Source organism: Astatotilapia calliptera, chromosome 23 (genome assembly GCF_964374335.1).
Source record: "Astatotilapia calliptera chromosome 23, fAstCal68.1, whole genome shotgun sequence".
Taxonomy (NCBI): Eukaryota; Metazoa; Chordata; class Actinopteri; order Cichliformes; family Cichlidae; genus Astatotilapia; species Astatotilapia calliptera.
In genome coordinates, this window is record NC_137443.1 from 34,010,228 (window position 1) to 34,025,142 (window position 14,915).

The following is a 14,915-nucleotide window of genomic DNA, read 5'->3' on the forward strand; positions in this document are numbered from 1 at the left end:
CTTTAATGTCACGTTAAATGTGCTGTTTGTACAAAGAAAAAAGGACAAAGGGATCCATTCCCATGAAATCTCCCCAAATTAAAGCAGTAAGCACACAATTAATTTCAGCTCATTTTATTTGCATATGCAAAAGTATAGTGACAGCGTATAAATACATGTACATATATAACAAGGAGGCAGTAGACAATATTAGGAAGCAACAGTCCTGTGGCCTGTTTCGGTGTTTTAAGCTGCATAAGATGTAAAGCTCATAAAACATGATTAATTTCAATCAGTACAGGCTTATGTGAACAGCATTGTTGGCAACAAAAACAAAACAAGAAGCTCTAAATGTTGCTGCTGCAGTCGTCAGTATCACAGCAGGCTGATGTGAGTGTTAATGCCAAGAAGCATTAGAAATGAACTGCTCAGCTGACTGTAATCAGAAACGTCTCCATGTTAATATTTATCCAAACACTACATCTGTTCACTAAAAAGCATTAACGCTGGAAAATAGTTAAGCTGCTAACAGTCGACATGATCCCGAGCAATGCTTGATTTCTGGGGAGCATTCTTCACATATACAGGATATACACGTACGGTTTGTTTAAATATACTGAATGATGTCATGCTTTTATACCTTTCCAACATGTCACAAACTAGTCTACCTACACATTTACGATACTTCTGAGTATTGTAAACAACTGAGCTGAAGCCAAACTACCGATCAACACACAGACTGAGCTGTAGTTCAGAACCAGACTATTAAAACGTAGAGGCAAAGTCACAGTGTGTACCCAGGCTGCATTTACACTATTTATAATATGACTATTAATTTCAATAAACATGATTGTACCACCTGCTTTCTGCAAAACTGTGGTTGAAGTAACATGTGATACCAAATACTGCATGTTGCCCATAATCTGTTTAGGCTGCTTGGGTGGGACTTGAACCAAAACAACACAGTTTTTCTGAGCTGCAGTTAACCAGAAGGCATTTCTCTGAGTGAGTCTTTGTTCATTATGAAGAAGGCAATGCCAGGTGTGTTTTAGATTGGCAGGTTTTAACTTTGGCCTGATGTACATTGGAAAAAATTAAAAAAAATCAAGACAAATTTTTCTGCTTTGATCAGAATGAATGTTATTTGAGCTTATTGGTTATACATTAGAACACTTTTTGCATGTGTAAACCCAGCCTTTAGGACATTTAAGCAAAGGGTTAGGGGGAGATTCACTTTACTTTATTGGCATTAAGCACTAAGCAAAAACTCAAACACACTTTTACTTTTTGCTCCATGTCCACCTTAGCCAACAGATTACATTTCATGTGGTGTTCCAGATAGCAAAATGCTCCCAGTGACACCAAAGCCTTAGTGTGTGATGACGGAGTTCATTTTAAGGTTATGATACGACCACTGTGCTGAAACTGAAATGCTCTGTTTGTTCCACTTGTTGGAGCGATGCTGTACTTCAGTTTGTTTTCACCAACTCATCAAACGTAGGATTCTTCAGCAAACAGGAGCTGGTCAAAGTCTGGCTCTGCTGTGGGATCGCTGCATCTCTTCACCCACTCCCTGCGGCTCTCCACCAGGGCAAGCGCCACCTGGTGGCTGCTCTGGGGATTGCTTTGGGGGTGAGAGGAGAAGTAGTCCCGCACTGCTTTGGTGGCACAGGGGGAGAGGCAGTAACGGGCCTCTGATGTGCCTCCTTGTGAATCCACCCCGGACACTTTCAACCCCGGGTCACTGGGCAACCTTGCCCGGGTGAAGGTGGCGGCTCGGTCCACAACTTGACGTCCCGGTTCGGAGCCGCGGCGCTGATATAGCCGGGCGTTGTGGTCCTGCTCTGTGGATTGAGACTTGGGTCGCTTGAATAGGGACAGTGATGGCCCCCCGTGCTTGTAAAACACAGACGGCAATGGCTGCTTCTGTTCAGTCACATCACTTTGCACAGCACACTTCTGGGCGCTGGTATCACTCCTGGGATTTTTCTGTCTTAAAGTTATTGGGGCCTCTGGGGAATGGAACCAGGCAGATTTAGGGAACTGGAGGTTTCCTGTAGAGTGATAGTGTGAAGGGGGACTGGAGGAGTCCTGCTTGAGGAGCCCTGCTTTTCCCTTCACATGGCTCCCTCCTGCTCCACCTGCTTTGGGAGGTCTACAGGATGTTCTGGGTTTGGTTTGGCTGCCTGAGACCAGGTTTGCAGCTCCTTTCTCACCTGCTTTTCCTTTTTCTGGTTTCCCAGGTGTGAGCGACTTATCAGAAGGCCCTCCCTGGGTGGAGACAAAGGTAGATCACATAAACAACTGTTGGAAGTTTTAGTTCTTGAGCTTTGAGAGCTAATGTAGTCCAGAGAATCTAACCTCTAAGGTTCATCTATTCATCATTCAGGCTCTTCTAACTCCATCTTACAGTCTTTATACAGTAAGGGGAGCTGGTTCAGGCAAGTTTCTGAGGGAATATTGCTTCCATCTGTTACTTGGTCAGCTTTAGGTCAAACAGTCCAAAAAAGTTTCTAATATTATCAATACTCGTAATAATGCAATACAACAGGGATATAAATAAAATTGAACTGAATTATGGCAAACCTTGACGTGGACAAAACTGTTGGTAACTTTCCATTATAGAAAGAAAAACCCACAACAGTCACTGCAATAACTTGAAAAGGACACAAGCAGTATCCATTCATCCAGAGTAATAATTCATATTGGTTTACTGAAAATTAACCGCTCCAGCAGTCTCAGGTTTGAAGGGTGCACGTTAAACTTTAGTCACAGGAACATCAAGCTGTGTGGAGTTTTATAGCCCTTAACCACAATTCAAAAGTGGTCCACACATCAGGGGTGTCAGTGGTGTTCGGATAAAGTTCAGCAGAGGATAAAGTCTAGGCTAGGTGAGATGTTATCCAAATAAATGTTCCAGCTATCTGGCACCAGAAACACTAGTTTGTCTCATTCATGTCACCAGTGTAACACAGCACTTCATTTTTGTATTAAGCTGCCACCTGTCACACAAAACAGCTCCCCCAAAAAGGTTTTGGACAAAGTGAATGGTTGCCTGTAGGTCAGTGGTGTGAGACGTTTACATGGTGGGCCACATACAGCCCGCTTTGATCTTAAGTGGGCCGGACAACTGAAACGCTGCTTTCTGTCAGTGTAAAGAAGTCACATATTTAACTGTTTTTCTGCATCATAAAGAGAAAGCTGCTGTCAGAAAGGAAGACCTGTCAGCATAACTATTTGGACTTAAATTGTAAGAATTAAATGTGTAAAATTACAGAAAAGGTTCTCTTAGCTGATCGCCCAGACTGTCCAGTTTTTTTTGTCTTGTTATTTTTTTAACTGTAGTCATAAAAAAACCCCAGACGTTTCTATAGTAGAAGGTGAAAAACAGAAACTTTTCTGTCATTTAATTGTTTATTGCTTAATGACTTTGTGTAGTATGAATGTTCATAAATTATAAGTCCAAGATTTCTGCTTGTGCTTGCTTGTGATGTGCCATGGCTCTGTGCTACATGCAGACATTTCTGCATCTCTGCCATTCAAAGACACTTTGCATATAGTTTATTTTATATAACATTCAGTACAGAACTCTACATTTTCAAGAAAGCAATTTTGTATTCAGTGTTTTCATAAAAGCCTTATTTTTATGCATTTATTAGGGAGAACACACGTGAGGTTTAAGGCCTGGACAAGTTTAAACCTTTTGTCCTCCACAATGGAAAAGTGCCTAATTGTTTGACACTCCTACTGTAGGGTTGTCAGAACAAATAACTAAACTGCTAGTGCTAGTGCTGCTAATGGTAAGCATATACTTGGCTTTGGTTCTCTGGATCGAAACTTCAATTCCATTCAATTAAATTTTATTTATACAGCACCAAATCACAACAACAGTTGGTTCAAGGTGCTTTGTATTGTAAGGTAGACCCTATAATAATGCAACAGAGAAAACCCAACAATCATATGACCCCCTATGAGCAAGCACTTTGGCAACAGTGGGAAGGAAAAACTCCCTTTTAACAGGAAGAAACCTCCGGCAGAACCAGGCTCAGGGAAGGGCGGGGCCATCCGCTGTGACCGGTTGGGGTAAGAGAAGGAAAACAGGATAAAGACATGAAACTTGAAATGAGGATCCATTTTTTAAAGTGTTACCTTCCTTAATCACAACTTTTTACAGGCAAGCAGTCCACACAGCAGAACTAAAGTCAAAATACTTGCTATTGCCATGTTTCACAGCTCACTAACAGCATCTGGTTGATACTGCCCTCTGGTGGTGTGTTGTTGCAGTGCATTACACAATACCTTCTGGGGTAGCAGTTAAACAGTGGGCGTAGATGTTTTTAGATCTTTTTCCCTCAAGAAACATTCCTAATTAGAGGCCACATTTCAAATGAGAGAGCGAGATCTTAATGATTTGCCTGGATACATTTAAAGGTACAAAGTACAGCCGGAACTTCATTCACAAACTATGTTTAAAAAAAAAAACCTCACTTATGTTAAACTATGTTTAATGTCCAGAAAGATTTTTAGGACATTAAATCACACGGGTTGATTCTTCACATTTTTTGATTGCATAAATTCATTTTGAAATTCTGGTAGGAAAGGAAGGGTGTGTGACTTGAACACAAAGGTTCCCTGGTCAACTACTGGAAGAGGATAAGGAACTGTAATCCACTGGAAGAGGTCAAATGTCACTGACCAAAAGCAATTCAAAACAAAGGCATATGATTGAACACAACATTTAAATGGGACTGCATTTAAATGTTTTGTTTTGAATATGATATGGGATGAAAATGTGGATTTGAATGATTTTACACCCAAACTGCGGTTTTACATAAAAACATCACATACCACTGCTTCACTTACTGCAGTCTTGTCCTCTTCTTGCTTCTCCAAGTTGTCTTGTTGGGTGAGTGAAAGTCTCCGGTCTTTCTTCAGCCATGAATTTGGGTGGAGACCCCTACAGCCCATTAATGTCCCCCAGCTGACGGGTTCTTTGGGTGGGGAATTTTTGGGGCAAATCTCCTGCTCTGCATGTTCAGTGGAGGCCAGTACAGAGCTGATGGTGAGGGGTGTAGAAGGGACAGAGGTGGAAAGAAATCCAGAGGAGGAGTTGGATGGCAGATACGTCTTTTTTGGGTAAAGGCCCCTTCTGGTTGCCCAGGTCTGGTCACCACTTAGGGAGTCTAGAGAATCAGGGGAGGAGCGGGTTGGTGCAGGGGAGGTGGGGGTGGATGAGAGGCTGGAGGAGCTGGCTTCCAACCCAGACTCACCTCCATACCTCCTATTTTGAACTCTGGAGTACATTCTGGTGACTGTGTGGTTGCTAGGCTCCTTGGAAAGCTCTTCCTCACCGTCTTCATCCTCACCAGTGACACCATCTGTGCTGGCTGATGCGCATGGCCGAAACTTGGCCACATATGCTATAGCTGGTTCTGAACGCCGCCGCTGCATGTTCCGACCCTCTAGGGACAGCGACTCCAGGGTGGAAGAGGTGTCCACAGTTGCTGCATCCTGCCTGGGGCTGGAGAGGTCTAGTTCCTGTCTTCTGTGTCTTCCCAGTGGATTGAGACCTGGTTCTGGTGCAGTATCCTGGTCGTAATCACTGAATGTGAGGATGGAGTCCAAGCTGCCTTGTAGGGGTTTAGGCTGGAGGCACCTTCTGTTGCAAAGGCCTGGTGAGCCACCACTGCTGTTGTCTAACTCATTCTCGAGACTGTCATAGGATGAATCGGTCAGAGGGTAAATCCAGGATTCTGATAATCCCCAGGAAAATTATGGATAATTGGATAAGAAGAAGAAAAGAGAAGGAGGACACACTATAAGAGATGTATGTAGGTGGGTGGAAAACAAGAAGCATAAACAATATTGTTAAATACTCTATGCAGTGATGTTTTTGTTTTCTGAGACCTTTATAGAAACCACAAAGTCCTTTGTTCTTGACTGTCTGTGAAGACATTTGTTCACCTTTATCTTAATTCACCTTAATTTACCAAATCTGTACTTGCACTCCTCAGTGAAACTGGAATATACTTCTCGAAACAGAACAAAAGTTCGTGAGAGCTACAGAGGGAGGAGAGTAATATTTGCTGAATATAAGACACAAAGATACAACGTTACTAGCCTAACTTAAAACCTTTGTGAGCCTCTCACAAAAGCATCTTCATGTTGTTATTCAACACTGTGCACACAACGGTTAGCAACATCACAAAGCACTTCCATGTACTTTGTACAAAAATCTTTAGTATTTGATCATAAAATAAATAACATTACACACCGAAACAGCTTTTAAAATACAGCTGTTAATGGAATTCGGATTAAAAGTGCTAGATAATGCTACAATACATTGTTTAGGGTTTTAGGGTCTGTTTCTTTTCTTTGACTTTAATAAATACCTGTAGACTCACATGGCATGCAGTAAAACCAACACAAGAGCACTGTGTGCTGACAGGTATGCTCTTAAACACAGATTTCAGGTTTATATTAGCAGACTCATTTGTAATGAAGTAACTCTTCTTTGAATAAATATATTGGTCTACCTGATCAAGTAGCATTTATTTTGGGCAAGCAAGGCAATTAGTGCTTGTCCAGTGAAATCTAAAGATAGACCTCAATTAAAAAGTACTAAGTGAAAGCAGTTTATCTCCTTTCTTCTCAAACAGAACTCTGCTCGGTTCTCAGGATGTTTGCATCTATCCTTTGAAATACTGTCATCTTGTGGCCACAATTGGTTATAATCTTTTGAACATGATTGTCTGTAGCTGATTCATTTAGTGGACATCTGTAAATTGTAGCTACATCAAAATAACCTGGTTTACACTCCCTCAAATGGGCTCGGCACTCCTTCTTTAAATATTTATACCATGTCTATGTCATGAGGAACTTGTATGAGTATACAATGCATAAATGTATCAATTCAAATGCCATTAGACACACTTTATCCGTCAAATAATAGCACTCTTACCAATTAAGACTGTAGACATTTTAAACAAGCATTCAAGCATTCAGTGGCAACACAATTATTCAGGGTGATGAATTAGACATAAAGATAACAGAAAGTTCATTAAAGGCTCTCCAACTTGTGAGAGTTTAGCCTTGAGCAAACATTTGTCTCATTTGTTTGGGTACCTGTTCCCATCTCCTCACTGTTGAGTCGCTGTGGAGGCCCTCCGAACAGGGAGGAGGGATCCTCTCTGAGAATCTCCTGACAGTGTTCAATCATGAACTTCACCAACTCACAAACCTACAGGCAGAGAAAAGTGGATACTAAGCCAGTGTAGTAACATAGGTCGGAATGCCAGTCTTCAAGGCTGCGTGAAAGCACTTTAAGCATTTACAGTAAGCCAATTATCTGAGCAGCTACTTGATGTTACAAAACTTCATACTATGTGGAACATTTCTCAGACTTTGCTCCGTTCCCGTCCCAAAAACAAGAAGTCAAACTGGTTGGAAATGAGAGCTTTCAGCCTCTATGAAGCAGACATTCCAGTAAGAAAACCTTGAAGGTGTTTAGTGTTATGCTGCTCTGACTAACACAAAAACAACTTTCAGTTGACTGTTTAATCAACTTAATACGTTCTGTAACTAACATAGTAAAGACTTGAACGTGGGTTCATTTATCCTAGTCTCCATTAGGAAGATATTTTCCCCCAGACCAGCAGATCTGAAGTGGCAACTTCTCTGCTCTTTGTCACTGTTTTTGTTGTCTGCAGGTAAAAATAATGTTTTCCTTGTGAGTGAACTGTGAAGCTGCCCAGACTGATGTATTTAATTATGTTGCACTGATCCTACGAGTCAAAGTCATCATAGGAGTGACAAACTCTGTCTGAGGTTTGGGTCAATTTGCAAAGATGTTAAATTGATATTTCACCTTAGAGAAATTTTTTTGAACAGGGCCTTGAGGAGAGACTCAGTATGGCACAATTGCATTCATTTAGCAAAACTTTGCTAACAAAAATTCTGATGTGATGCTGTTGATCTTCCACACTCACCTTCTTGGTTCCTTCTCCCTCCACCTCAGGGCTACACGGCACTCCAGGTGGCCAGAGCATGCTGGGAGCAATGCACACTGACAGATTAAAAGTAGTCATTTGGTTCTCCTGGGCATTGCCTTGGATACCGTGAAGAACAGCCAGCAGGTAGCGTAGCAGGAGTGCGTTCTCTTTGGGCAGCCGGCAAATCATCCTTCAGGGAGACAAAACAGTGATTGTGTAAAATGTGTTTTAGCTCCTGTGATTAATGTTCAAGCAGTACAGAGCGTGTTGTATGTTACCTCTGTACATCTTGCACCTGCTCCTCCTCCTCCTCCTCTTCTTCCAGCACCTCCATCCAGTCTTCATGGAGCTCACAGCTCAACAAGCTGCCCGGGATGCTGCGCAGGAAATCCTAAAGACAAGCATGCACCAACAGTAAAAGAAGAAAGAACATATCAATCGTGAAAGGAACAATTTTTTGTTCCACATAAGAAACCCTTTTGCTCCTCCCTGAGCCTGGTTGTGCCGGAGTTTCTTCCTGTTAAGATGGAGATCTTCCTTCCCACTGTCGCCAAGTGCTTGCTCATATGGGTCCTGTGATTGTTGGGGTTTTCTCTTTATTATTGTGGGGTCTTTATAACATAAAGCCTCTTAAGTTGACTGTTGTTATTTGGCACGAACGAGCTCAAGCCTTTATAACATTACATAATCACACATTCTGATTACAGTTCTGAAGAGTTCATACAGATCATACATCCAATCCACGACAACCTGTTTCTCAACCGAATAATTGGGTCATTTTAGATCAAAAAGAGGAGTGATCTGAAGTGTCAAACTTGGATCTCCAAGGGCCAAAACCATGCACTCTGAATATACTTAGAAGGAGCTTACCACACAACAAACTCACAGCAAACAGTTTCAAAACCCTTTAAAAAAAAAAAAAATCAATAAAAAAAGGGCAATTTAAGAAAATTGCAATACACCCTGATGCAAAAAAACATAATGACATTTTATTCTGATCTTGTGGATACATATCTACCTGTATCACCCTAAACCCTCGAGGGTTGGTGTCCTGCAACTTTTCCATGGCTGTATCCCAATTCAGGGTCTGCAGCCTTAAAGGCCTCATTTTAAGGCCGATTACGTCACAGTGGCGCGCCGAAGGCTGTCCCAGTTCAAAGGCTGCTCGAAATGCGGCCCTCAAATGCGTCCTTCATTTCCCTGAATTTTAAGGCTGTGGCAGTGTAGACTTCGTGGCCCAACATATTCCACAATTCATAGCGCGGCAGTCGGTGTGGATAATTTTGTGGAGCGGCCGAAGAGTAAACTGTGAAAAGTAAGTACTACTAATAATAATAATAATGGATTGGATTTATATAGCGCTTTTCAAGGCACCCAAAGCGCTTTACAATGCCACTATTCATTCACTCTCACATTCACACACTGGTGGAGGCAAGCTATGGTTGTAGCCACAGCTGCCCTGGGGCAGACTGACAGAAGCGAGGCTGCCATATCGCGCCATCGGCCCCTCTGGCCAACACCAGTAGGCAAGTAGGGTAAAGTGTCTTGCCCAAGGACACAACGACCTGGACAGAGAGCCCAGGGATCGAACCGACGACCTTCCGGTTACAGATGCGATTCCCAACCCCCTGAGCCACGGTCGCCCCAAGTACTGAATATTATGTCACTTATTTATGTGCAAATGTTTAATAATGAAGAACATTAAAACATTACTGTTGGCCACATGTCGGCAAACTTATTTGCCATTAGCGATGTTTGTACGTTCAGCTTTTACTTGCTTTTAAAGCCTTTAAAATATAATAATACAATAGCTGACCTTAATCTTACAGAGAATGTGATGATTTTGTGGATAATTAAAGTCAGTGATATATCCACAAACACAACAAGCTGAAAGTCAGTGATGCTGCTCGGTTTGCAGTCCTGAATATCACGGCACAAGTACGATTCACTGCACTGTTAATGTTAGCTATGTTATATTGCTGCCTCTGTTCGGTGGTGTCGAGCCAAACGGACTTAAATGTGTGTTTGAACGAGCTGACGGTTCACTCGTTAAGCTGAAAGAAAGATGCTTTAATCAGAGGAGTCACACATGTGTCCACTGTACCATCTGGGAACTCTTCTTGTTTAGCACTCGTAATAACACAAACACTAAATCCTCCTGTTTGTAGCAGTGTATACACCTGAGACTGTCACCTGTCTGTCTGTCCTGCACTCTCTCTCTTTTTCTTTCTCTCTGATTGTGGAATAAAAGTATGAACATGTATTTATAAGTCACACTTGTGTTTGAATCCTGCAGCTTATCACACATTTGATTTCCATGTGTGACAACTGCAAGTGTCCAGAGTGAGGACAGACTGAGGGACCCACTGCTGCACATCATCTGTGAGGCTTTGCACCCCTGATACATACTGAAGGAACAACATTTGTCTCTTATGTATAATACATCTATATATACACTGTCAAAGATACTTGAGTGTCTTTGAGTGAAGATTTAAGGTGTTAGGACTTATGAATAGCTGCAACTTGAATCTTTACTGAAGCTCAGTATTTGACACAGAGTTCACTCACATGAATTTCACTCACATGTGCTGTACCAGTGTACCTCCACATGTGATGTGACAATAGAAGTGATTTGATTTGAGAGTTCAAACTCACTGCTGCAATAACTAATAATGATTAATATAATAACTATCATATTGGCCATATCATATTTACACTGACTTTAGTCTCATGAACAACATTAACTATTTGTTATTTACTAGCTAATCTTATATGATTGTTCAGTACAGATATGAAGCCCAACAATCATGTTTTACAGTCCTGTGGTCTCAGCCTCAGATACTTATTAAATCACACAAAGCTCTTGTAGAAACAAACAAACAAATGAACAAAATATGTTCTCCTTCATTTCTGTCAACCACACGTTTCCAGCTATCATGGTTGCTAGGCAACCTGGGCAGCGCGACGGAGGCTAGACCGTCCCATTTCACAAGCCTCACACTTCCGTCTTTGAGTACGCGGCCCTTGAGGACCGTTGAGGCTGCGTACTTTAAGGCTGCAGACCCTGAATATACAGCCCATGTGTCCCTGTTGATGAATCTAACTGCACATTCAAATTAAACTTGTCTCTATCAGTTGAGATGTGAAGATGTGATGGGGTAATAGAAATGTAGCTGTAGTTGAGAGTTTTTCTTTTGTGCTAAATGTACTTTAATTGAAATCACTATCGACTGCTTTGTTGTCAAGCTGTGTAAGCTAGCCTGTTAGCTTGTAGGTGCTGTGGAGATGACGCAGGCTACAGGAGCACCGATTGTATAGATGTAGATAAGAACCTATAGGTGGTTTAGGGCATTCTGCAAATTAATCATCCTTTAGTGAGTTGAGCGCCTTAGGAAACAAATCCACATTGTAATCTTGAGTGTGCCCGTTGGCTCATGTGACAATGTATTCAGTCCTGTGCTATGTTGTTGTTGCAACAGATACATATTCCCAAGTCTGAAATTGTGCAACAGCACAACAGTGAAAAAGACATTCAGATTAATTGATGGGAGTGCATGTATGAAGAACTTTTGTTCCTGAATCCAGTAGGTTCTGGTTGGTCTGTTTAAGTCGGAGTAAAAAAGTCCTCTTACATAAAGTAGAGAAATTATTACAAGAAATTATTCAGTGTTAATTGGAAGTAACAATTAACACTGAATAACACAGAATTATTTCGAATTAACACTGAATGCGCTGTGTGAAGACGTTGTCGAGTTTAAGCACTCATGCACAGAGGCTCTGTTATCCCTCCAGATTAAACAAGATTATAGTCTAGATTATATTAACAAGCGTACTATGCTCCTCTGCTATGAACAGGCTGTCCTGCAGCTGCGTACACTACAAAGATGCAGAAGAAGCTGATTAATGCCGTCTTAACAGATGTGGGTCAGTAAGCGTCAGAGATTCACGTACACAAAGAGCACACCATGGTGCTGTAAACCAATCTCCCACCTTAAAGACTCCAGCTATGATGAAGATGTGGTCTCGCGTCAGAGGAAGCTGAGATTCTCCAGCATCCAGAGCATCCCGCAGCTCCCTGACAGCTCGGGCGCCTGCTGGCCGACGGAAAATCCCACGTGTCCACGAACCCTCGTGGTACAGAAATGTCAACATGTCCTGTGAGAGAGAAGAGATAAAAATTAGAGAGGGCATCCTTGTTTATTTTTTTAAAGGTACAGTGTGTAAAATCTCACCACTAGATGTCAGTAAATTGCAGATTGCTGTCAGCTGTTATTTCTCCCTTCCGAATTCAAGTGCATAATCCAGCCAGCCTGGTTGTTGTGGGACAAACAAGTCAGGCCATGGTTCTGTACTGAGTGTAGGGTATAAGTCCATTGTTTGCCCCAGCTAGCAATATGCTGGTGTTCATTTCTATTCACTCTGAAGGAACGTGCAGAATTTCATAAAAGGAGTTCAATACGAGTTGATGAGCTAGTGAAGCTCATTTCTTTGACACAAAGCAAATAAACTCACAGGATGTGAGAATCAAACTGTTTATCTGAGCAAAACCATAATTTTTTAGGACACTTTTTAAAAAAGTTTTTAAATTTGAGGTTATTGAGTTATTGAGCTGTATACCTACTTTGCCAAGATGAGGAAAAAGGCCCAAACTCAAAGCCAGTGAAAATATGCAGCCAATGCTTAAAAATAAGCTCTTTTATTGCACAAACCAAGTCCAAAGAATTGTCTTTAGACCTCCGAGATCTGGGGGAGTTCCCAATAAGCACAGAGGCCTCCATGATCCATAAATGGAAGAAGTTTGGAACCAGGAAGACTCTTCTTAAATCTGGCCACTCTGAGAGATAAGGGTAGAAAAGCCTTAGTCAGACAGGTGACCACGAACTCGATGGTAACTATGACAAAGCTCCAGCTCTGTGGAGAGAGGAGACCCATCCAGGAGAACAACCACCTTTGCATCCATCAGTGTAGATTAGCGAGATGGAAGCACGTGATAGCTGGCCTGGAGTTTGCCAAAAGGCACCTGAGAGACACTCAAACTATGAGAAACAAAGTTTTCTGGTCTGATGAACTCTTTAACCTGAATGCCAAGTGTCATGTCTGGAAGAAACCAGGCACTGCCCATCACCAGGTCAATACCATCCCTAAAGTGAAGCACGGTGGTTTCAGTAACATGCTGTGGGAATATGTTTATAGCAGCAGGGTCGAGGGAAAGATGAATGCAGCAATGCACAGAGACATTCTTGATGATAACCTGCTTCAGAAAACCAGAGCACTCTGGACCTTAGACTGGGGAAAAGCTTCATCTTGCAACAGGACAACAACCTAAGCACACAGCCATAACAAAGGAGTGGCTTTGGCACCACTCTGTGAATGTCCTTGAGCGCCCAGAGCTCAGACTTGAATCCAACTGAACAACTCTGGAGAGCTCTGAAAATAGCTGTGTACTGACACTACCCATCCAACCTGATGGAGCTTGAGAGGTTCTGCAAAGAAAAATGGGAAAACTGCCCAAAAATAAGTGACAAAGATTGTATCAACAGGTTAAAATTTCAGGTTAATATTTACATTCATGCTGATCTGTAAGATGTCAATAAAAACGTCCATGAACCAAATGAAATGTGTGCTTTCTGTCACTCAGTGCACACGCTCACCATGACTGGCTTTGGCAGAGTGTCCCCTGCACAAACGGAGCTGAGTGGCTGGCCGAACAAACAGCCTCGTGCAGTGCTGAGGGACAGCTCATTCAGGTTCGAGGAAGAGCCTCGCCAGAAGGCCCAGGCGATGAGCGAGCGCCTCCTTTTGAATGGCTTCCCAGAGAAATCTGAAGAGATGACAGCAGCCCAGAAAGCATGAAATTGTAATGCTCTAATTTTTATTTTGAATTTCTTTGACACAGAATGGATGATTTTACCTGTGTGCTGTTGTGGCGGCTCAACAGGTCGAGGCTTGAGGATGAACTGAAACTGCTTGTACACCTGCAGCTGCTCTGCCTTCAGTCTGTCTGCAGGTGGAGCAGCAGCATCCCTGCCTCCTCCCTGAGAGTATCTCACATGACTCATGTGGATGCTGAAGGGAAACTCATGACCTAAGAGAGAGAGAAGAAGAGACAATAGTGCTCCCTGAAGGCTCAGTGTTGTTGCTATAAAACAAGATCACATTATGAGTGAGCACACACTCTCTCTGGAGCTACATCACACTCGTCTCCAGGGATGAAAGGTACTAGTGTGCCTAAAAAAAACCATCTCACCCCTGTGTCATGCACATGAAGATCAAAAGGAAGAGAATCACACAGCTGGTTCAGGAAACAAACTAAATACAGAAAAACAACTGACAGTCTGTTCAACTAGTGTGCCCCAAGCTCACCTACCAATTAGAGGATAAGGGGCGTTGTCCCTTTTGGAGAGGACCCACAGCTGGAAGTCTTTGATATTTCCCTAAAAATAGAAAAGAAAAAGAAAGATGAAGAGTCAAGGAGTCAGGAAAACAAAATACACAAAGGAGTCCTGAGAGAAAACCACAGCAGGCAGAGCAGAGATTCGTATTCTTTTTGACTTTTCACATGCTGTTTGTGTTCACACAACCGTGGGGTAAGTAAGAAAACACAGTACTGAGCTTCACTGGCTTTTTGCAAGGTCGGGCACTGTTTCTTTCATCAGATGGCCAAAGTGAGTATTATAAAATAGGTAAAGAGCCAAACACTGGACATTTGAATTGAAACATGACAACTTAATAATAATCAGAGGTGCGGTGCTGTGTATTAAGGTAAAAGAACACCGCTCATACTCAACTACAAACAAGCACATGGCTAAACGTTGGATTGACTTTATGAATAAAGTGTTTTTGGATTATTACTTACGATGATGCCAAACTGCTGCAGGGCCAGGCGGATCACCTCATTGGTTGAATCTGAGTTGCTGACTGGGATCGTTTTGGCCTAATTACAGG

The 14,915-nt window shown here is 42.2% G+C and overlaps 1 protein-coding gene across 2 annotated transcripts in view; it reads right to left on the bottom strand.

Annotated features, from left to right (window-relative positions):
• Window positions 1-98: 98 nt before the first annotated feature.
• LOC113015974 (rho GTPase-activating protein 20-like) overlaps window positions 99-14,915 on the bottom strand; it is a 30,624-nt gene continuing 15,807 nt past the window's right edge. The window contains exons 7-16 of one of the 2 annotated variants that reach the window (XM_026158377.2): window positions 14,827-14,904; window positions 14,338-14,404; window positions 13,882-14,055; window positions 13,622-13,791; window positions 11,961-12,125; window positions 8,249-8,361; window positions 7,968-8,160; window positions 7,105-7,219; window positions 4,828-5,732; window positions 99-2,250 (exon numbers count right to left, since the gene is read on the bottom strand). In XM_026158377.2, coding sequence (XP_026014162.2) covers window positions 1,471-2,250; window positions 4,828-5,732; window positions 7,105-7,219; window positions 7,968-8,160; window positions 8,249-8,361; window positions 11,961-12,125; window positions 13,622-13,791; window positions 13,882-14,055; window positions 14,338-14,404; window positions 14,827-14,904 — 2,760 coding nt within the window. In that variant the 3' untranslated portion in view covers window positions 99-1,470. The remainder of the gene's footprint in view (window positions 2,251-4,827; window positions 5,733-7,104; window positions 7,220-7,967; window positions 8,161-8,248; window positions 8,362-11,960; window positions 12,126-13,621; window positions 13,792-13,881; window positions 14,056-14,337; window positions 14,405-14,826; window positions 14,905-14,915) is intronic. The other variant, XM_026158378.2, reaches the window with a different exon arrangement.